General features: G+C 35.4%; 2 protein-coding genes across 3 annotated transcripts; one reads left to right on the plus strand and one right to left on the minus strand.

Moving 5' to 3' along the window:
• Positions 1-5698: 5698 nt before the first annotated feature.
• LOC122275512 (phytochrome E-like) lies at positions 5699-11327 on the plus strand. Of its 2 annotated transcripts, none has more exons than XM_043084610.1 (4): positions 5699-8091; positions 8574-9378; positions 10242-10532; positions 10744-11327. In XM_043084610.1, the coding sequence occupies exons 1-4, from the start codon at positions 5853-5855 to the stop codon at positions 10985-10987; spliced, it is 3579 nt and encodes a 1192-aa protein (XP_042940544.1). In that variant the 5' UTR covers positions 5699-5852; the 3' UTR covers positions 10988-11327. The 2 variants fall into 2 exon arrangements, with proteins under 2 accessions (XP_042940544.1, XP_042940543.1); XM_043084609.1 differs by having other exon boundaries at positions 5700-8091; positions 10239-10532.
• A 287-nt stretch (positions 11328-11614) lies between these two features.
• Positions 11615-20794, minus strand: LOC122275514 (protein MEI2-like 5). Its single transcript, XM_043084616.1, has 13 exons — positions 20579-20794; positions 18309-18393; positions 18076-18219; positions 17527-17996; positions 16012-16170; positions 15789-15905; positions 15530-15681; positions 14607-14698; positions 13579-14524; positions 13398-13482; positions 13229-13297; positions 12633-12812; positions 11615-12366 (listed from the first exon to the last, which is right to left on the minus strand). Exons 2-13 carry the CDS (start codon positions 18337-18339, stop codon positions 12238-12240), a joined length of 2574 nt encoding a protein of 857 aa, XP_042940550.1. The 5' UTR covers positions 18340-18393; positions 20579-20794; the 3' UTR covers positions 11615-12237.
• Between the last annotated feature and the right edge of the window lie 1696 nt (positions 20795-22490).

Here is a 22490-nt window from a genome sequence, read left to right on the forward strand (position 1 = left end):
TTTAAAGGGGGAACCACCATGACTTTGAACTTAAGGTACTGGAGTCTATTGGATGACAATCCCATTGTCAAAATGTCTACAACTTGGACATGAGCAGATATATACTTGATTAAGTTATCTCGATTTTGTACTTTCTCATGTACAAAGTGGTAATCAACCTCTTTATGCTTAGTTCTAGCGTGAAATACCATATTTGAGGCAATGGACCAAGCACTTACATTGTCACACCTTAGCATAAGGGCAGTAGGAAGAGTGATGTGCAGATCATGAAACAACATGCTCACCCAATATACTTATATAGTGGCCAAAGCAAGAGAGCGCTATTCAACTTTACTGTTGTACCGAGAAAACACCCATTGTTTCTTGGCACTCCAAGATATTAGGAAATTGTCAATGAACGCAATAAGATCAGAAGTAGAGCATCTATCATAAGGGCAGCCCAATTAGAATAATAGTTGTTAGTAGGTTGAGGTTTGAAGTGAGCTTGAGTATAGACTAAACCATGATCTATAGTAGACTCCAAATAGTGTAAAATTCATTTTGTTGTTGTCCAGTAAACTAAGGTGGAATGATGGAGATGTTGGAAGGGCTAATTGACTGAGAAGGCTATCTTAGATCTGGTTAAGATACAGTACTACAAAGAATCTGCCACATTTCGATAGGCAGCTACATCGCAAAGAGGTTCGCCTTCAAATTGTGATAGTTTTGAGCCAAAAGAACAAGGAGTCTTGGAAGGCTTGGCACCAAGCATGTGTGTCTAAGTGAGCAAATCAGTGGCATACTTGGTCTAGCTGAGTTGGAGACAATGAGAGGTTCGAGTGGCTTGAACACCCAGAAACCCAGAAAATACTTTAGAGGACTTAGATCTTTGAATGGAAACTCAAGTTAAAGGCGAAAGATAAAAGATTGTAAAACATCAATATGAGTGCAAAGAAATGAGAGAATATGTGAAACCAGCCCAATGGCTTGCTTGAGACCATAAATAGCCTTGTATAATTTGCAGACATGGTAGGAATGAGTCTTATCCTTAAATCCTTAGGGTTGCTCCATGTAGACCTACTCAAGTAGAGAACCATGAAGGAAAGCATTTGACGCATCTAATTGATGAATGTGCTATCCAAATTGGAGTACCAAGCTTAAAATGATGCAGACAGTATGTAATCAAGGCCACTGACTTGCTCAAACCCCTTGGGCCACTAACTAAGCTTTAAACTATCAACTGAGCAATCAGGCTTTTGTTTGATCTTATAGACCCAATTTTTTTTCTTATTATATTGTTGTTAGGTGGTCTAGGGTAGAAGAACTACATTTCATTAGCATGAGAGCATCGGGTTTTTGTTTCACTATAGCTTGCCATTGAGAATTAAAGGTAGCTTTGCTATAATAGCTGGGCTCAACATCATGTAAGACGCTATGAAAGCGAGAGAAAGGGTGTGAACAAGTTTAAGACCTGGTTACCTTAGGATGCGTGGAGGACACTTGGGAAGAAAGTGGATAGACAATAGACTAAGCATATGCAGAGGATGGGTGCTTTGTAGATGGTGGGGAACTTGGTGTAGGGATAGGAAGGTTGGAAGAGAGAGCCTGGTTGCTTGGAGAAGAGGGACTAGGAGTTGTATGTGAAGTAATGGAATCTACACCAATGTTAGTGGAACTGCTAATAGAAGTAGGATAAGTTGAAAGAGGAAATTGTGAGTAAGAAAGAGGGAAACTTACATTGAAATGTAGATTAGTCGATAAAGAGACGTTGGAAGGCAGTGAGTTAGCTCAAGTTCTTTTGTTGAAAAAGTGTTCTCATCAAAGATGACATGGCAGGACAAGTATACTTTGTTGTTTACTAGCTCAAGACATTTGTAGCCAGCATGATGATAGCCAAAAAACATGCAAGGGTTGGTTTATACTCCAGTTTATGCAGACTAGTATGTGGATGTGCATCTCCCATTATTTTTGGTTTTATACCCCAAAAATAGTTGTGATAATGCATCTCCTAGTATTTATTGGACATATGTGAATGTACAAGTAGAATAAGACCAGTTTTCAAGGTATGGCAAAATTTTCTTTTTGTAAGTCCATTTTGCTCGGGGGTATAGGGGTAAGATTTGTGATGTAAAGTACCATGCGCATGTAGGAATGATTGAAACTAAGTTGAGGTATATTCTCAACCTCCATTTGATTGAAATTGTTTGACGATGGTGGACAATTAATTTTCTACAAGGATCTTAAATATGATAAATTGATTAAAGGCATCATATTTGTGATAAAGTGGATAGATCCATATATATCGTGAGAAGTCATCAATGAAAATTATATAATACTTAATAACCTATAACAGAAATGACTAGTAATGTCCAAATATCAGAGTGGACAAGCTATAAGGATATAGTGCTATTTCTTTTAGAGGCACAAAAGGGTAGACCAGGGGTGCAAAATTTCTCATTCGAATTGAGAGAACTAACCCAACCATTGGTTGGTCTGGATTGACCGATTAAAGGAGTAGTTGGTCTTGGTCTAAAAAACTAAAGAAATTGGATTTTCAACTTGATCTCGAGTAGGGTTTTTTCACCCCGGACCAAACCAAATTTAATATATAAGTTTTAAAATAATTTTTATATGATATTTATAATTTTTTTAAGTCGTTATATAAATTAAAAGCAAGTAATCATGTGCTTTTCTTCTAACTAATCATAAGTAATTATTTAATTATCTTCTAAACTAATTGTTTATGCTTAGATTATATAAAAATTAAAGGTTAAGAATTTTAAGACAAAGATTAATTATTGATAGTAAAAATACTATTAGCATTATTAATGTATTATATTTAATTAAAATACTTAATTAGTAAGTTAGACAACTTAGATTATATCCTTCACTTAAATTTTTTTATGATCATTTTATATAACTTTTTGTCAAAAAGTTGAAAAACATAGCTCGAACTGAAATACCTCGATAAGACTGATCGGATCGAACCAAAGTGGTCCTTTCCAATCCAAAGTCCTTATCTATCCGGTCCAGTTTGAACTTTTTATGGATCGAGAAAATCAATTCGGTTTGAAATTCTCCTCCAAGATTGACTAGACTGGACCAGACGATTACACCCTTAGGGGAGAAATTTGTTTTTGCCTAATTGGCATGAAACAAAAATATGGAATTCATTGAAATGATTAACAGTAACAGGAAGCTTGAAATCTTGAAGAACATAATGGACTAATATTAGATGCAGAAAGTCATAATCTAGAGTATCATCCTATGGATGGAGTCCTTATTCCAATGAAAGCAGTGAAAGAGGCATCAACTGGAACACATATACTTTTATGAGAATCATTTTATATAACTTTTTGTCAAGAACTTGAAAAAAAAAATAGCCTGAACAGAAATACTCCGATAAGACCAACTGAACTGAAGCAAAGTGGTCAAACTGGACCAATAACCAAAGTGATTTAGTTCAGTCCAAAATCTTTATTTGTCCAGTGTAGTTTGAAATTTTGATGGATAAAAAAAATAATCTGGTCTAAAATTCTCCTTCAAGACGAATTGGACCGAACAATTACACCTCTAGTGAAGACATTACAACCATCCAATGTTACGACTATGACTCTAGGCATAATGCCTAGAACAATGCCAGGCATTATGCCTGGCATCCCAATAAGGGAAGTGGCACGCCCAACGCCCACTAAGGGCTCATCACTTTATTACACTATCACTTTTGGCAATTATCTCTAAACTACTAAGAAATTGCAATATGTCTCTTTTTTACCTTAAAATATGAAATTACCTCAAAAAATTCACGAAAAAATCCTCCCCATTAAGTTAATAAAATAAAATAAAATATTCTAAAAATTATAATATTTTAAGAAAAACAATTCATGTTTATCATTTTTCTATTTATTAAAAAATTAGCTTTCAAATTTATTTTTAACAAATTATTGATTCTAAAGTTTTTGAAATATCTTTTTTTTTGTTTTTTAACCTTTTTCTCAATTCTTTTCTGAATTTAATTTTTTATTAAGGAAATTTATGTCAATTAATTCTAGAGAAGTAGATTACAATTCTTTAATAATTGAGGGTGTGATTACCAAATTGAAAGTTTAAGGTGATATTGGTATTTTTTTTCCCCTTTGTTTTGTGTTAGAGTTAATAACTAAGAACATTGATGCCTTCTTTGCCATTTCACAATAAAAAGTTAAACCACCATGCAATAAATATATTTGTCACAAATTTTGAAAGAGATTGTTATATAAAGGATGGTCCCCTAAACAATAAAAGGATCAATAGCGCATGCAATGTAAGCAGTAGCACACAGATTGGCATTGCAACAATTTTAATATGTTTGGATGTTTCTGAGAAAGAATTTAATTAGGTGCAATTTGGATAGTCAGATAAGATGTAATATAATAGTTTTAGATGAAAGTTGAAAGTTTAATAAAATATTGTTAGAATATTATTTTTTTAAATATTATTATTATTTTAGAATTTAAAAAAGTTGAATTGTTTATTATATTTTTTGTGAAATTTGAAAAAGTTATAATAATAAGATGAGATAAAATACTTTCACTATTCAAACAGGACCCATGCTATCAAATCAATCATGTCATCTAAAACAATAGTGTAACATGTTTCCACATTGGCGAGAAATTAGAAATCTAATTTAATTTTTTATAAAAAGATACGACGTAACTTCCTATAGACCCACACTCTTTTAATAAATAAAATTTATTAATTATGACATTGGAGTTAAATTTTTTAACAATTTCTTTTTTAATATAGATTATTAATTTCAAGAAGTCATCTTCCATTTATATAAAATATGAACATGAACATTCAAAAGAAATATTTATATAATTCAATCATCATATCTTCAAAATTAAGAACTTGCATTCTTGATCAGCAGAATTTCTTTAAGACTCTTTTCTTATTTTGATTCTTATTGATGCATTATTAAAATAATCAAATATTGAGTTTCAAAAAGAAGAATAAGTTCCGAATTAGTTACAGAAAATTAAAAATCTCATCTCATCTCATTTCAACTAATCATTACAATTTTTTCAAATTTTCATACAAAATATAATAAATAATTTAACGTTTTCAAATCTCAATACATAATTAATATTAAAAAATTATATTATAACAAGATTTTATTAATTATTATTTAAAACATCTCATCTCATCTGTGTAACGAAACGGGGTCGGGACCATTCAGAAAAGAGGCTCTAGTAATAGCTAGCTTGCACACGGTTGTTTGGATTCAAAATCTATCTCAACTTATTTCATTTCAGTTTAATTAATTATTTTAACTTTTTCAAACTTTTAAATAAAATATAATAAATAATTTAATTTTTTTAAATCTTAAAACAAAAATTGTATTAAAAAATTATATTCTAACAATATTTTATTCAACTTTTAACTTTTTTATCTCATATTATCTCAACTTAACTCACTATCAAAACTTCCATATTCATGCATTTAGCATTTTTGCATATTTATATATATATATATATATGAAATTTTTGTCACTTCAAAACTTTTTTTCTCCTAAGAAATATCTTTCGCTAAAATTAAGGATTTAAAACTAAAATCGAGGAATAACTAATTTTTTAATTACAAAAAAAAAAAAAAAAGTAAAATATATTTTCTGAACTTTTTCCTTCTTTGGAAGTTCTGCAAATGTTTGTAGTATTCAGGACAGAAGACAAAACATAGGAGCGGTGAAGTGAGTGGAGTCGTTGTCTCATTCACTGGTTTTTAAGGAAGTAATAACGACAACAGAAACTAAGATTGATTTTCTAGGAAATGAAAATGACAGACAGAGAGAGAAAGGTTGGATTCATAATAAGACTGGCTAGATTAGCAAATCGATGAATTCAGATGTAGGAGAAGATAAACCCAAACCGCAAGATGAAAAAGACGTGCGGAAGCTACGAGTACAAGAATCAAGCAGCAGAAGCGGCAAGTACAGCTACAATAAACATCCAGCTACTTTCACTACTCCCATGTCTACTTCAGTTTCCGAGAAAAACCCATCAACCGGAGCCCTTAAAATGGGGCTGGGAACCAGAGAAACAGGCTCACCGACATTATTATCTTCAGGTGAGAGCAACGTCATGAGTCCTGAAGACAAGACCGGCACCACCACCCCCAACAAGGACACGAGGGACAAGGAAATTGCTCAGTACAATGCTGATGCCAGGATCATGGCTGAGTTTGAGAAGTCCAGTGGTTCGGGTAAGTCTTTTGACTACTCAAGATCAGTACTGCATGCTCCACAATCTGTGTCTGAAGAACAAATAACTGCATATCTGTCCAGAATACAAAGAGGTGGTCTAATTCAGCCCTTTGGATGCTTGCTTGCAATTGAGGAACCCACTTTTAGAATCATCGCTTATAGTGAGAATTGCTTGGAACTGCTGTCTTTAGACAGCCAATTCGAGTCAAAAGAATTTAAGGGTTTGCTTGGAATTGATGCTAGAACCTTGTTTACGCCTTCTTCAGGGGCTTTATTGGCGAAAGCTGCCTCGTCTAGGGAGATTTCGCTATTAAACCCTGTTTGGGTCTACTCTACAAGTATCCAAAAGCCATTTTATGCCATACTACATAGAATTGATGTGGGGATTGTGATTGATTTGGAGCCCGCACTGTCGGATGATCCTGCATTGTCCCTTGTGGGGGCGGTGCAATCACAGAAACTGGCTATTCGGGCGATTTCTAGACTGCAGTCAGTCCCTGGGGGAAATATTGGTGCACTGTTTGATACAGTTGTGGAGGATGTTCAGAAGCTCACTGGGTATGACAGGGTTATGGTTTATAAGTTCCATGATGACGATCATGGGGAAGTTGTATCTGAAATCAGAAGATCAGATTTGGAACCCTACTTGGGTTTACATTATCCTGCCATAGATATCCCTCAAGCCGCTCGCTTCTTATTCAAGCAGAATCGAGTGCGAATAATTTGTGATTGCCATGCAAATCCCGTAAGCATCATTCAAAGTGAAGAACTAAAGCAGCCTCTTTGTTTGGTCAACTCAACACTTCGGGCACCACATGGATGCCACGTGCAGTACATGGCGAATATGGGCTCCAATGCCTCATTGGTGATGGCAGTTATTATCAATGCTAACGATTCGTTAAAGCTTTGGGGGTTGGTGGTAGGCCACCACACTTCCTCACGCTATGTACCTTTCCCCATTCGCTATGCATGCGAGTTCCTTATGCTGGCATTTGGACTTCAGCTATGCATGGAGCTTCAACTGGCATCACAATTGGCAGAGAAGAAAATTATCAGGACACAAACCTTATTATGTGACATGCTCCTCCGGGATGTCCCATTTGGTGTCGTCACTCGATCTCCTAGTATCATGGATCTTGTTAAGTGTGATGGGGCTGCATTGCTTTATGATGGGAGATGTTGGTTGTTGGGTGTGACTCCAACTGAAGCACAGGTGAAAGATATTGCAGAGTGGCTGCTTACTAATCATGGAGATTCCACGGGACTGAGTACGGATAGTTTGGCTGATGCTGGTTACCCTGGTGCCGCTTTACTTGGTGATGAAGTTTGTGGCATGACTTCTGCAAGAATCACTTCAAAGGATTTCTTGTTCTGGTTTAGGTCTCACACTGCAAAGGAAGTAATATGGGGAGGAGCCAAGCATCAACCGGATAGTAAAGATGATGGCCAAAAAATACACCCAAGATTGTCATTTAAAGCTTTTCTTGAAGTAGTAAAAAGTAGAAGTATGCTTTGGGAGGTTTCGGAAATTAATGCAATTCATTCTCTACAAATTATTATGAGAGACTCATTCCAGGATATGGAGGACCGTGCTTCTAAGGTATTGAAAAAAATTCAGCAGAGTGATACTGGTATGCCGGGGATATATGAACTCAGTTCAGCAGCATATGAAATGGGTAGATTGATTGAGACAGCTACAGTTCCTATTTTTGGGGTTGATTCGGATGGTCTCATAAATGGATGGAATGGAAAAATTGCTGAATTAATAGGATTGCAAGCTAGCGAAGCCATGGGGAAGTCCCTGGTTAGTGAAGTTGTTCATGAGGACTCGCGTGGAACTGTTGAGAATATTCTATGCAGAGCATTGCAAGGTAAAACCTTTTTTAACATGAGTGAATATTCATTGATTGCTACCCGACTAAAATGACATAGTAAACTATCTTGCCTTCCTAAAACTTAAATGATGCAAAGAGCTTACTAAATGATGTAACTTATATTTCTTGTGTTATCAGTTATTTCATTAAAGATCCAACTGCATTAAAAACCCTATTCCTTAAAGGGAACTCAATGGGGATTTGTCCTTACATGAATACATTCCTTTGGAGCACACAAGTATATAATTTTTTTTTGGCGTCATGAGCATTACTTTAAGTTATATGACTGTAAAGATAGAAGTTATTCTTCAGGTCACCATCATAAATTGTTTTAGAAAAATATTTGCTAAGATATATGAGATGCGTGTTTATTTTTTTACATTGTCTCGTAAGTCCCTAGCCTTCATCTTGTTTCTCTTTCCATTTTTCTTAGATTTTCTGTATTGGTATAATCTTTAGCCAACTTCTATATTATCCAGGTGAGGAGGACAGAAACATTGAATTAAAACTGAAAAACTTTGGTGGTGATCAGCATAAGTCAGTTGTATACATTGTGGCCAATGCCTGCAGAAGTAAGGATTACATAAACAACATAGTCGGTGTGTGCTTTGTGGGCCAAGATGTTACATCTGAGAAAGTTCTTATGGATAAATTCATCCGCATGCAAGGGGATTATGAGTCTATCATACAAAGCCTGAATCCAATGATTCCACCTATATTTGCTTCTGATGAGAATGCCTGCTGCTCTGAATGGAATGCAGCCATGGAAAAGCTAACTGGTTGGAGGAGAGATGAAGTCATGGGTAAAATGCTTCTTGGGGAAATCTTTGGAAGTTTCTGTTGGCTGAAAGGTCAAGATTCACTAACTAAGTTTATGATTTTTTTGTATCGAGGAATTAGTGGTCATGATACTGAGAAGCTCCCTTTTGAGTTTTTTGATAAAGATGGAAAATTTGTGGAGGTAGTCGTAACAGCAAACAAGAGGACCAATGCAGGTGGGCATGTAATTGGCTGTTTCTGCTTCTTGCAGATTGTTATGCCTGAACTGGAACAGGCTTTAGAAGGATGCTGGCAAGAGGATAGGGAATGCTTTTCAAAATTGGGGTTGGCTTATGTCCTGCAAGAAATGAAAAATCCTCTGAATGGTATTCGCTTTACACACAGACTCCTCGAAAATACAGCTGTTTCAGAACATCAAAAGCAATTTCTTGACACTAGTGATGCATGTGAAAGACAGATCATGACAATTGTTGAGGATATGGATTTCGAAAGTACAGAGGAAGGGTGAGTCTTCTCATTGTGGGCCCATGACATGCATGATTTTGGGTCTCAAGTTCTTTACACACAATTGCAACCAATAAACCATAGAAACCAACTAAATATATTATAGAAAAGGAGATTACTTACTTTAGAGGGAAATCTAAGATCTTCAGTAGAAGGACCTCGCAATTTAATTTTTTATGCGTGGCACATATACTTGTTTAAGCTTTTGCGATTCTGTTGCTACAGTGGTTACATTTATTAAATGTGTCATACACAGTGAAAAAGCAATTAAAATTTTTGTATTGATTCTCAGGGAATGTACACTTCTGTTGAAGGATTTCAGAGGAATACATGCTTGAATTATCAATCAACCTCCCTTCTCCCAGAAGAAATCTAGAAAAAAATAAGGAGAAAGTAATAAAATTAAAACCTTGATGGAAATTCCGGGGGGATGAATCAGTATTCTAATTCTTCAGGCTCCTTTTATTTTGAACCAGATACTTGGAAAATCAGAGTTGACACGTACATGCCTTAAGAGACAAGACTAGATATTTGACATAAGAGAAGAAAATCAAATTCTTTTCTTTCTTCATTTCTGTGTCCGTAGTAGTTGGTAAATGACTTATAATTAACTGTAGTTTCTTTCATCATGTAAAACTGCTTTCTTTCTATTACTAAAGCTATTTTTGTAATAAGTTCTTGCTCCTTTGATATTAATGGTACTCGTACCATCATTTATAAATAGCAAATTATCATTACGCTCATCACACACCAAGACACCACTTTCCATAGACCTCTCATATTTGTCATTCTTGGCACTGATAATGAACCTATGCGGCAATATCTCAAAAGTGTCTGATATCTAATCCTGGTCATGGCAGTAGCCTGCAGCTAAACATGGAAGAATTTCTCTTGGGAAATGTTTTGGATGCCATTGTCAGTCAAGTCATGATCTTGCTAAGAGAAAGGAACTTAAGGCTTTTTCATGAGATTCCAGAAGATGTCAAAGCACTATATCTGTATGGTGATCAAATCAGGCTTCAACTGGTCTTGTCAAACTTCTTGCTTAATGTGGTGCGTTTCGCATCTTCTCCTTCTGGCTGGGTGGAAATTACAGTTTCACCTGGTCTGAAGCTTATACAGGATTGCAATGAACGTATTCGTTTACAATTCAGGTACCCAACCACAACTTTTTTCACTTGTGAATATTCACATTGTATGTTAAAAATCCTTGTTGCACATTTCTCTCTCTCTCAACACAACCCACACACACATCTTTTAGACCACTTAATGCAATGATAACTTTTTATCTGTGCGCTTCTCCATTCCCTTTTCCTTACAATTTTGATCATAATCACTTAAAAAGTTTATTTCCTGTGCATGTAGAATGACACACCCTGGGCAAGGTCTTCCTTCTGCTCTTATCCAAGATACGTTTGAAGGCGGAAACCAGTGGACAACACAGGAAGGCTTTGGGCTCAGCCTGTCTCGGAAACTTCTCAACAGGATGAATGGTCAGGTCCGCTATGTTAGAGAGCATAATAAATGCTATTTCCTCATTGACATTGAACTTAAAACGAAGAAAGAAAGGGAAAAAACTTCACAGGCAGATAAAACCAGGATGACTTGACTGTCAAGAAGATTACCTACACAGGAACCTCAATTATATTTATGGGTATGTCAGGAAAATTCTGGTAAAAGACCTTCATGGTTTATTACAAGTTAATCGTTTCCGGGACCTTAGTTTTGACTACCAAGCCTAGCCATTGACATTCTTAACTGTTTCTTTATCATGGGCGGCTGGATGTGTAGAAACGTTTTGTTGATACATGTATATATGCGTGTATTCTCCTGTCTAAATATATGTGCTAAAGTCGACATCTTAGATTTACCATCCGAGGAGCGTAGTATGTACCATGAATGCATATTGTAAGTTTAAGAATTCGCAAAATGGTGGTTACTTTTCAGCATCATAGCTTCTTTTTTGTTCTTGTAGCAATTGCTGTGCCCCTCTCAGACCCCGTGGGTGCCCCATTCCCCTGACCCTTTGCTCCCCCTCCCTCCATGCCCCCCAACCCAACATGCGATGGCATATTAATAAAATTTGGGGTACCATTTTAAATAGACATCATCAAGAATATAGTTTATTTTCACGTGCCAAATATATACATAATTTAGAACAGGAACCCATAAAAAGGATCAGTTGAAGGAAGGGTTTCTCGATACGGTGGTAGTAGTTTTCAACACGTACACTCTCTTATGTCCGTAATCAGGCAACAATAACTTGTGTTTATTGGAATGGCTGTCGGGAATATTTTTACAAATATAGATATATAAGCACGCATGCCTCTACACAACGCGAATTTCTACTCAAGAACACCGAATACATGATTTTGAACCCACCATCTCCTTCCCTTCTCTCTTCCCCAAACTATACACAATTATGCAGTTCATGCTAAATCGCCAGCCCTCAAAAGCTCACATCAGACTAACAAGTTATACAACGCCAAATGTCAATCAACATAAAGGAGGCCAAACTGAAAAGAGCAGATAAATCATTGTAGCACAAACACTGATACTGCATTTGCCAGCTCAGTTGACTCAGTTCGCTCATTCCTTGCTGTTGCTCCTCCCTTGCATATAATTAAGCCAGTGATCTGCATCTCATATCACCAAAATATGCTCCTACTACAGCTTTCTTCCAAAGCTCTCTATCAAAACTTGGGAAGTAATAACATACAAAATCTTCATGCCTTTTTTTTAGGGTGGGGTTCTGATACTCATTTCTTCCTAGAGATTTATACACTTGATTATGTACGCAAAAGTTAGGATTCACAGTCACTATCAGCTTGGGCTGGGTGAAATCTGCACAGGACACTGTTAGGAGCTATCTGGCCCCTCACCAGAGCCATCCTTTGTCAGGCTTCCCAAAAAATCGCTGAAGTGGGAATCATTCGGCTTGAGGACCTGGACGTTCAAACTGTTGGAGGGAAGATGTTCCAGGATGATCTACATAGAAACATATGGAAAACTGGTCGGCAAAAGACATGATCTACTTTGTCCTATTAGACCACATAGCCATTGCGTATTTAGATCAATTTACACACACTTAATAATTAGAATGGCATCATTTTGAGTATACTTTGAGAGAGCTATATCAAGGGAATTCCAACATGCTGGGAAAATTCTTTAACCTTCAATTCTATCACTGAGATTAATATCACTACAATGAAGAACAACTCAAAAGCCTTTTATATTTTTAATAATTTTATTACCTGATCACCTGCCTCTGAGCCCTCCGAGTGAAAGAGAATTGGGCGGCAGCGCTTATCTTCATTCATCAAGCTTGAGTTCTGGAAGTGGGTCACAAGGGCTGCCTTTCCCTGGATTCGAGCATATGCCAAGGAAGCAACTTTCTCACTATTAAACTTCTCCCACTTTTTTCCATTAAATGCCTGCATAAAATTAGAGACGTTAAAAATGTTTTACAATCTATCTTCCAGTTCATTTACCAGGGAGGAACCTTTTTGTGTTCTCTTTGGTCCAATGGTTTTCTGCTATTGTACTAAAGGGAGGGAATGTTCATGAGTTTTTATTTATTTTCAGCCTGCTAGAGTGTGTAAATAGGTGTCTTTTGTATACTTCCTGTGTACATGGGTTTTGCCTAGTTGCATTCGATCAATAAAGTTTATTACTTATTTAAAAAAAAAAACTTCTCCCACTTTTTTCCGTTAAATGCCAGCATAAAATTAGAGACATTAATGTTTTGCAATCTATCTTTCAGTACATTTACCAGAAATCCCTTAATGATAAAGAGAGAACCCAATAAACTGAATACCAAAAAATTTTAAAAGAGCATAAAAAATGAAACCTCATAGAATGGAATAATGTGAGAAGGAGATAGCATATTGATAAATGCATAGCCCACATTGCATTTATTCTGCACCAACATAAAGGAATTACAATCAGTTCCAATCAAAGAAGCATTGAAGACTGAACATACAGAATACAATAACAAAAGTAAAAACTCAAAAAAATACCTTGAAATCAATTGGCAGATAGAGGAAATCATAATTACCCCTGTGGTTTTCATCAATAGCAGCTAGCAACATTTTTGAGGTGTATCTGAAAGATAATAATAACACAAAAGCCATCATGAATATACATCCAATATCGTAAGAATCTATTTGCAAATGACACAATCAGAGAGTTAACTCTTACTTATTTGGGATATTTTTTATCATTAAAGTTGTCCGAGTATCTTCCCCACTTTTAATCTTATCTAAGTCAAGCTGAAACTGTTTCTTACTATCAACCTGGTTCTCAACCCTTCTGCTCCGGCCACGCTCCAAGCCCTCCATGCTGGAAGGTGGCATCGCCGGGTACAGGCCATTACCTAAAAACACAGGGCTAAGCCTCGGTGAAGACCGTATCCTGAAACTTGATGAACCATTTTCAGACATGCTCCCAGGCATATTAATGCCAGGGTTAATTCCAGCACGAACACCCATATTCACCATAAAATTTCCGTCATTTGGGCCCAAACCCACACCTCCATAAGCAGCAGGACTCATCAATGAGGTTTCTGGTGACTCTGGGAAGAAACCAAAATGCCTCTCAAATGGCACACCGGTGGGTGCAGATCCAACATGATGATGGGGATGTGGCTGGGACGAGCGAAGTAAAGAGGCATGCCGACCTGAGTATTGAAAGGGAAGGCCCTTTCCATTAGATGTATATGGATGTCCCACAGATTGACTTGGCCAAGCTGAAGAACTGGTGGGCTCTGGGTATGGATTTGGATTTCCCCAAAGAAATTGCTGCCCAGATAATGTTTCAATGGCAGATCCATTTGAAGTTGAAGGGCCAAAAGAGGGCATAGTTTGGTGGTACTGGTCCAACTTGGGCTCTGGAAATGAATGCGACTGTTGTAAAGCAGCCCCATAGGCTGAGTTTGAACCGGTAAATATGTGGTCCACATGGCTAACCCTTCCTTGGTCCTTGCCAATAGGAGCTACTTTCACAGAGGATGATAGTTGAGGATGCAGAATTGAAGCCAATCCAGGCAAATGATTGCCAGCTGTTGGACTCATGGTCGTAAAAACTGGGGATTTACTAATAGTTTGCATAGAATTTTCAATAGAGCCATTCAACTGTGCCCAGTTACCTGTCATGAGCATTGCGTTAACCTCAGAACATTTATGTGTAAGACTACTCTAATTTCAAAAAGGCATCACAAAGGACCCTACCTGGCGGAGAATTGGCAATTGGTGAACCTACTTGATGTCTAAAACTTCGAGATTCATCTTGTTCGAGCTCTTGATTCAATTGCAACATCAAGCTAAAGGTACAATAAATTATAATATCAATAATTAAAAGCTAGAAATAGAAGGGAAAAAAATATTAACAAGTTTAAATTTTAAAAACCAGCAATTAAAACTATCTCAAGTCAATAATTAATTTTTTTTTTTTTTTTTTAAATGTGCTGATTGACTTGAGTAAATTTTAGTAGCTGATTTTTATAAATGTCAAAATATCACATACACCAGATGAAAAACAATGCCAAAATAGTAAGGGAACACTAATTCAGTCCCATGACAACAATGGTTCCCACATTTGCAACAGCTTCCAATTCCTTACTATTTACTTGTCTTTTTAAAGGGATGTTTAATGCCTAAAAGAAATTAATCCTCACTATATGCAAATATAACGTACAAAAACCAAATATTGTGAGTTATCCTGTACAAGAAAGTCAAATATAGAGTTCGACGGGAGCCCTCAGTACGTATGAAGACAATGAATATAATTACAGTACAGTACAGTACAGAACAGCATGTTATCTATTCCTTCCATCATATAGGATGAAAGTCAAATACCAGAGTTTGATTCCAAAAACGAAAAAAGCCATTATCTTTTATGGACAATTGTTACATAATAAAAAGCAGGGAAGGTCACTTTAGAAAAGTAAAGAAAAGTAATGATTATAAGAGGATTAATTTTAGATGTAGTCTCACTAAAAAAAGAGCAGAGGGGAGCAATCCTAATACACAAGAAGTACAAAAGAGAACCTCCTATTCAGAAGAAAAAGAAAAACAGCAGTTCAGAAAGAGGATTGTGAATTTTGATAGGTTATAAAATTTAAAATGTGAGTCAAGCACATCAGAATACGCACTTTCTACGAGCTCCACCAGGACGACTAGGTTCAAGCTTTATGCGTTTGCCAGCTATGTCACTCCTATTTAATGACTTAAGTGCTGCTTCTGCGGCTCTAACATCATAAAATTCAATAAACTTATGATGCCTCTTGTGTGGTGTTTCCCTTATCTGTTTTGTACAATATGTACCAAAATGCACATATATTAATGTTTATGCAAAAGAAATTCCTGAAGGAAAATAAGAAAAGGAATGATTTAAAAAGAGAAACCAATCACCTCTTTGACCTCGCCGTAAGCCCCAAATATTTGGCGAAGATCTTCATTTGAAACAGAAGGATCCAAATTAAAAACTACCAAGGTTCCTTGATTAATATCCTTGTCCGATGGATTATCCTGGCATGGTACCACAAAAAGAAATAAACATTGATGGGATGATAAAAAAATGAAGCATCGACGGCACAAAAGTAGATAATGGGAAATTGGAAATTTGTATTACAACCTTTGGAATTGAGAAGTGAATGTCAAGTTTTCTCCGCCGAAGTGGTTTGTTTTGTAATGCACGCATGGCAGTTCGAGCAGCACGGATATCAAAATAAGATATCATTACAAAGCCCCTATGTTTACATGCAGTATACAGAGTTCTGATATCGCCATATTGCTACAAAAGATTTGTAAAAAAGTGATTATAAGAAGAAAGAAAAACATGATTTAGAACCATAAATCATCTAAGCCTAGACATAAAAATATTATAATCCAGAATAAGAATAACAATATCTTAAACTGAAACTCGGACCTCACCAACTGCATTCAAGATTAGGTAGCAGTTAAAATAATTGACAGGATCAAACAATTTAAGGAAACTGGTGTAAATTTAAATGCTAACAAGTAACAGAAACCATACTTAAGTCAGCCAATGACAGTTAAAAAGTCCAAAAATTTTGATTAGATTAATCTTAGTCCCAGAATATACTTTATTTTCCTTCGTTTCACAAGTAACGCATCCGATAACGCTGAATTCAACATAAATGACATCTCAAACAAGGCAAACCAAAAGATGGATCTTGCACCACAGCATGTGCCATGGTCCACAAGGTAAATATGGACAAATGTTTTGCAAAGGCATGCCATGCACAGTCAATATAAGAGGTAGATACGACCCATATACCCTGCAACGGGAAGTTACCATAAAAACTGAGGGCCCTGTGCAGTAGAGCAGAAAAACTAACATGTAATGACTCATGGCCACCAATTTATGATGCCCCAACCCTTCACACCACACCCGTGTCAACACAAGACATTCAAGTATGAGAACTAGAAACTTCAATGGTCAAAAGCTTTTTGAAAGGCATTCAACACTAACAGTTATCAATTTCTGTACCCAACACCCTTCCCCAAGTCCTTGAAATAGCAAGTGCTTAATTAATAATTTATTCATTAGCACTCAGTCAAAAACAATTTATTCATAAGAACGTATTCTATGAGCCAGAGACCAATGTTTACTTCATATTATACAAAAACGAAGTAACACACTGCCCTCCATAGCATTCCAAAATCAGGATGTGCATCTTACACTTGAAAAAAATACTGGAAATTGGGAAAGCATGTAAAACATGGATATAGGTGAAACAAATGAACAATCAGATCAGCAGGAACAAAAAGAAAATGAAAGTTATGGTAATAAATTAAATACATATTTTTTTTTTGATAGGTTGGTAATAAATTAAATATATTTGTTGACAGATGACATTCTGAATTTTACTTCATTGTTGTTACTTTTTTCTTGTTGGGGAGATGAGTAGCAGCTCATGCTGAATAAGTTCAATCCTTAAGAACTATGGATGCCACAAGAAATCATACAAAACAGCTTCATGCAATGAAGACATACAAAACTGACCCAGTAATGAAGTTGCTTGCTGTAAACCAAAGAAAGAAACTATCTCAAATCATGATCAAACAAAAATGTATACCGCATCCTCATATTAAACTAAGGGGAGCTTGGACCAACTTAAATTACCTCAAAGAGTGCTTTTAGTTCAGAATCCTCAACATTACTATTAATATTCCGAACAAATAATGTTCTGGAAGGATGTTCCCCGTATGGGTGTTCTCCGGCAACAGTTCCCACACCATTTGGAATGGCATAATGAAAGATCCCATTCCCAACAACTCCATCAGACAAATTTATCGTGGATATACCCATGCTCAAGCTCTCCTGAGGATCAGTTTCCAATTCCATACCTCCTCCACTTTCAAAAATATTATACTCTTCCAAGTCCTCCAGTGAACCAGGCAATCCGTTCAGATCAAAATCATCCATTATGCCAGCTAACAGCTCCTCCTCATCATCAGGAAGCAAGCTTCCAATTGCATGAGCTTCAAGATCTTCAAGGGGATCATTGCCATCCATGTCTTGGCGGAATTTCTCTAAGTCAGATGGGACATATTCCACAGATTGACAACCATGTTCTGATTCATTCAAGTTTACTGCATGTTGGAAGAAACAAGTTAAGAGTTCACAAAGTAAAATGACAAAAAAAATGTGTACGCAATCACCAACACCTACATTTTTCGTGAGGAAGAACAGGCAAAGAGCTTGAAAAAAGGCTAGCATCAGTGGAAGCATAGTAAGCATCAGATCCAGACAGGATCCCCCATGCACCACTTCCAGCCTCTTTTGAAATACTTATAGATGGAATCTTAGTAGTACCTATTACAAACAGCACAGGAGACTTGCACATCAAAGGTTTTACTTCATCAACTCTCCAAATAATAAAATGGAAAATTTTAAAAAACTACCTGAGGATATATGGTTTGGGAACTGCTTCATTGCATCACCTTTATGTTTAAAATACAATGATTCAAGTTAAGCACACCTCAACATCTGCAATGGTTAAGATTAAAAAAAATCATTAGCAGAACATAGAAACCGATCACTAAACAATTGCCGAGACTGGCTAGGGAGACAAGATCATAAATTCTTAAAGAGGATGGTGCTCAAATGAGATCCATAGACCATATGGGGTGAGTTCGTGGAAACACATTAGAAAAAAAGGATGGGAGACTTTCCTAAGCCATGCAACTATTGAGGTAGGTGATGGTTCTCGAGTCAAGTTTTGGCACGACAAATGGTGTGGTGAACAAAGCCCCAAAAAAACATCTCTTAGTCTTATCATGTGGTTCCCCTCAATGGAATGTAGATTTCATCAAGGTAGCACAAGCTTGGGAGTTGGGAGTTATTTCCAAGTTATTTGCCTTACTAGATTCCATCATGGTGACCAAGGGCACCTTAGATAAGTTCAGTTGAAGCCCCTCCAAGAAAGGTAGATTCACAATTAGATTGTTTTACCAAGTTCTATCAAACATGACCACTTTTCCATGGAGGAATATATGGAAGATGAAAGCCCCTCTGATAGCAGCTTTCTTCGTTTGGACAGCTTCCCCAGATGATTCTTACAAAAGAAAATCTGAGAAAACATCATTCAATGGTGTTGGACTGGTGTAGCATATGTCAGGAGGATGGGGAATCTGTAGATCACCTGCTTCTACATTGTGAGGTGGCCAGGACCTTGTGGGATGGTTTTTTTGCAAGAATGGGACTATCATAGGTCATGCCTCATAGGTTGGTGGAATTGGTAGCAAGCTGGAGAGGACTCCAAGGCAATCCACAATTGGCTAGCTAGAGATGACTCCAAGGCAATCCACAAGTGGAAGATGGCCCCTATATGTATGTGTTGGTGCATTTGGCGAGAAAGAAATTATAGGAGCTTCGAGGATCGCGAGAGGACACTGGATGAGCTTAAAGTTTTCTTCTTTAAAACCGTGTTCTTATGGGTGGGGGTCATTGATTTTAATGGACTTAAGGTGATTTTCTACTTTCAGTTGGAAACCCTAGTTAGGTACTTCTCATGCATACATCTATGTAAGTGCCTACTTTTCCTATGAATAAAATTTCTTGATCACCTATAAATAAAAAAAAGTCAATTATTTTAAGCGGTTATAATTCCCATTAGAGTCCCAACAAAAATAATTATAGTGCATATTCAAAACCCTAATAACCAAATTCACAACGTGAATTACTTGAATTTAAAGGAAGCAGAGTCTAAAACTAGGTTCAGCATTCTAGCTCAGAGATACTCAAAGCTTTTGTTTCCACTGCAGAGTAAATTTCATTAATCAGGGTGCATAACAATAATGTAAAACTCTTCAATCATATATATTTTTTATCGGTACCAATACAAATGTTGTATCCTCTCTACCATTGAGCCAATGTATCAACTTGTTATATTTAAAGCAACCAGGCACCAGAACCCCACCAAATTCAATTCGAAAGCAACATTTTAATACAGTCAATTGGCACGTAAGCACGCTGTTTCATACATGCACAATTTGTCAAATTGGGGCATCCTATTCCAAAAAAAAAAAAAAATACTGGTTCAAAAGTTGGCTGTGCAATATAAAGACAAAGTAGCAGATGATTACAGCCATGGCTAATCCAGCTTTATTCAAATAAAAATAAAGCATGGATACTGAATACCTTACCCAGAACAAGGAGGGGAAACTAAAAAAAAGCATAACAGAGGCAATAGAAAGCAACCGCAATAAATAAATATATATTTTCCGAGTGTGTTCGTGTCTCTGTGTGTCTGTATGGGAGTGTACGAATGAATGTAGGTAGCTTGGTATGCATGCACCAAATAATTGCAACACAACAGATAGGGAGGAAACAAAAGTTGACAGTTTACGCGAACTACTGTTACAGCACAGTACGTGATCAAAACTACCAAACAAAACCCATAACCCAACTTTGCATTCGACCAAAAAGGTAGAGCAAAATCCCAAATAAATTCCAAGCAATCTGAGAAAAATCAGTACTATCCTAACAACAATTCAGGAAAAGAAAAAAAAAAAACAGAATTTTCGTTTCAAACCAACAAAAAATAGCACCTTCCAAACCAATCCGATCAAAGCCATAAAACAATTTACAGCAATAACAATTGATTTCACGCAAAACTAAAAAAAAGGGGGGGAGAGAGTAATTAGCACAAAGAGAGTCGTAGTCAACGAACCCTAGAGCTTGACAGGATAGAGAGATATCCAAAAACAAAAACCTCTTCACGATCACAGAGAGATGCTACTCTTTGAAAGTACTATCGCATGTTTCTCTCTCTAAACCAATGAGATTTTTTTAGAGAGAGAGAGGGGGAGGATGACGATGATTGGACGAAAGGAGTGAAAAGGAGCAGAGAATGATTGAGAGAGAGAGAGAGAGAGAGAGAGGTTTCTCAGAATGTTGGTGATTGAACTCTATTTAAATTGTTTTTGGAGTCCAAAAATAATTAAATAATAATTAGAATTATCATCTCTATTATTGGTACTTACCAGCAGATACTCAGTATTTGTAAAAACATGATATCGAGAAAAAGACCCTCACTTTGATCAAAATAACCACATTGCCCGAGAGAGTATGTAGTAATTCTGACCAATAAACAGGGATATGAATGGGAATGCACTTCTCTCATGTTAAGCTAGAAAAGGATAACGATGAGCCACATCAGCTAAAACGACTTTGTTTTAGTATTTTACAAAACATGTTAAGCTTCACAACATAAGCACTTGCTCCCTTTTGTGGTTTTTGACTTTACACAAGAGTTCAGTTAGATACCTTCTTACGGCCATTTTTATATAATTTTTACGTATTTTATTAATATAATTAATTAAAAAAATTATTTTATATAAAAAAAATAAAACAGTCAATCACAATAATAAAATACGCAATGAATACATAAAAATAACTAAACATAAAAATTTTATTTACATAAATGAAAAATTATATATTTTGATTTTTTTAATTGACAAAATATTAAATTATAGACTATAGGAATTTTTTATTTTATTTTTATCAAAATAAGTTATAATAAGAGTAATTTTATAATTTAATGCATTATATTAAGTCACTTTAATTTATAAATTTATTTTTATGAAATATATCTTGAATTAAATTAACTGTAATTTTATATAAATGAATACGTAAATTTTAAAATAAATTTGGAGTCACACCGAGTAAATTAATTAATATAAGTGACCATATGATAATAATTCGGATTTATATTATCTAATAATTAAGTGAATAAATTCAAAATAAAATAAAATAAAATGATGGGTTGACTAAATATATAAATCATGAGAATCCGTTCATTTGTTTTCAAAAACTCCGAAAGTCCGAGCTCACTTGCGGTCAGAATACCTTATACTTGCTTGTGACTTTCTCGTTGGTAATTGAGATAAGGTCAAATAAAAAATTAATAATTAGTAATAAAATAGTTTATAAATAGTAATTAAAATATTTTATAAGATTTTAAAAAAAAAAATTTTAATAAAAATATTATAAAATTTAAATATTGTTAAAATAATGCAGTCAATTAATTATATAATACAGTGTATAAAAAATACGTAAAAGTGACTACACATAAATTTTTATTATTTTTTAATATGATTTTTATTTAAAATTTTGAAAAGTTGAATTATTTATATTTAAATAATATTTAAATGTTAACATAAAGATAAAATAACATAAAACGAGTTGAGATATAAAAACGAAAATGACCTTAACTTTAAGAACTCGACAACTAATGTCATGAATGACGTACGATAGTAGTTCTTGTTTCCTACCTATACGACAACGTCGACCAACATGGTAGAGCACATTATACTCTTTATTCTACCATTAAAATTTAGTATTAATATAATAATTTTATAAGCATGATATTTTGTTATGAATAATTTATCATTTTTACTTCGAAAATACTTATTAATTTTCCATTTTGTGAGTTATTGAGCGAAAATTAAGTTGAGATGATTTGTAGAGTTATAAACTAGTAGATACTTATTTTGTAATTAAAGACGAGAGAGCGAAATCTTAAATTTTAAAAACAGTTTGGATTTAGAAATTATCTCATTATTAATATTTTTTTAAATTCT

This window comes from Carya illinoinensis, chromosome 9 (genome assembly GCF_018687715.1).
Source record: "Carya illinoinensis cultivar Pawnee chromosome 9, C.illinoinensisPawnee_v1, whole genome shotgun sequence".
Lineage (NCBI taxonomy): Eukaryota > Viridiplantae > Streptophyta > Magnoliopsida > Fagales > Juglandaceae > Carya > Carya illinoinensis.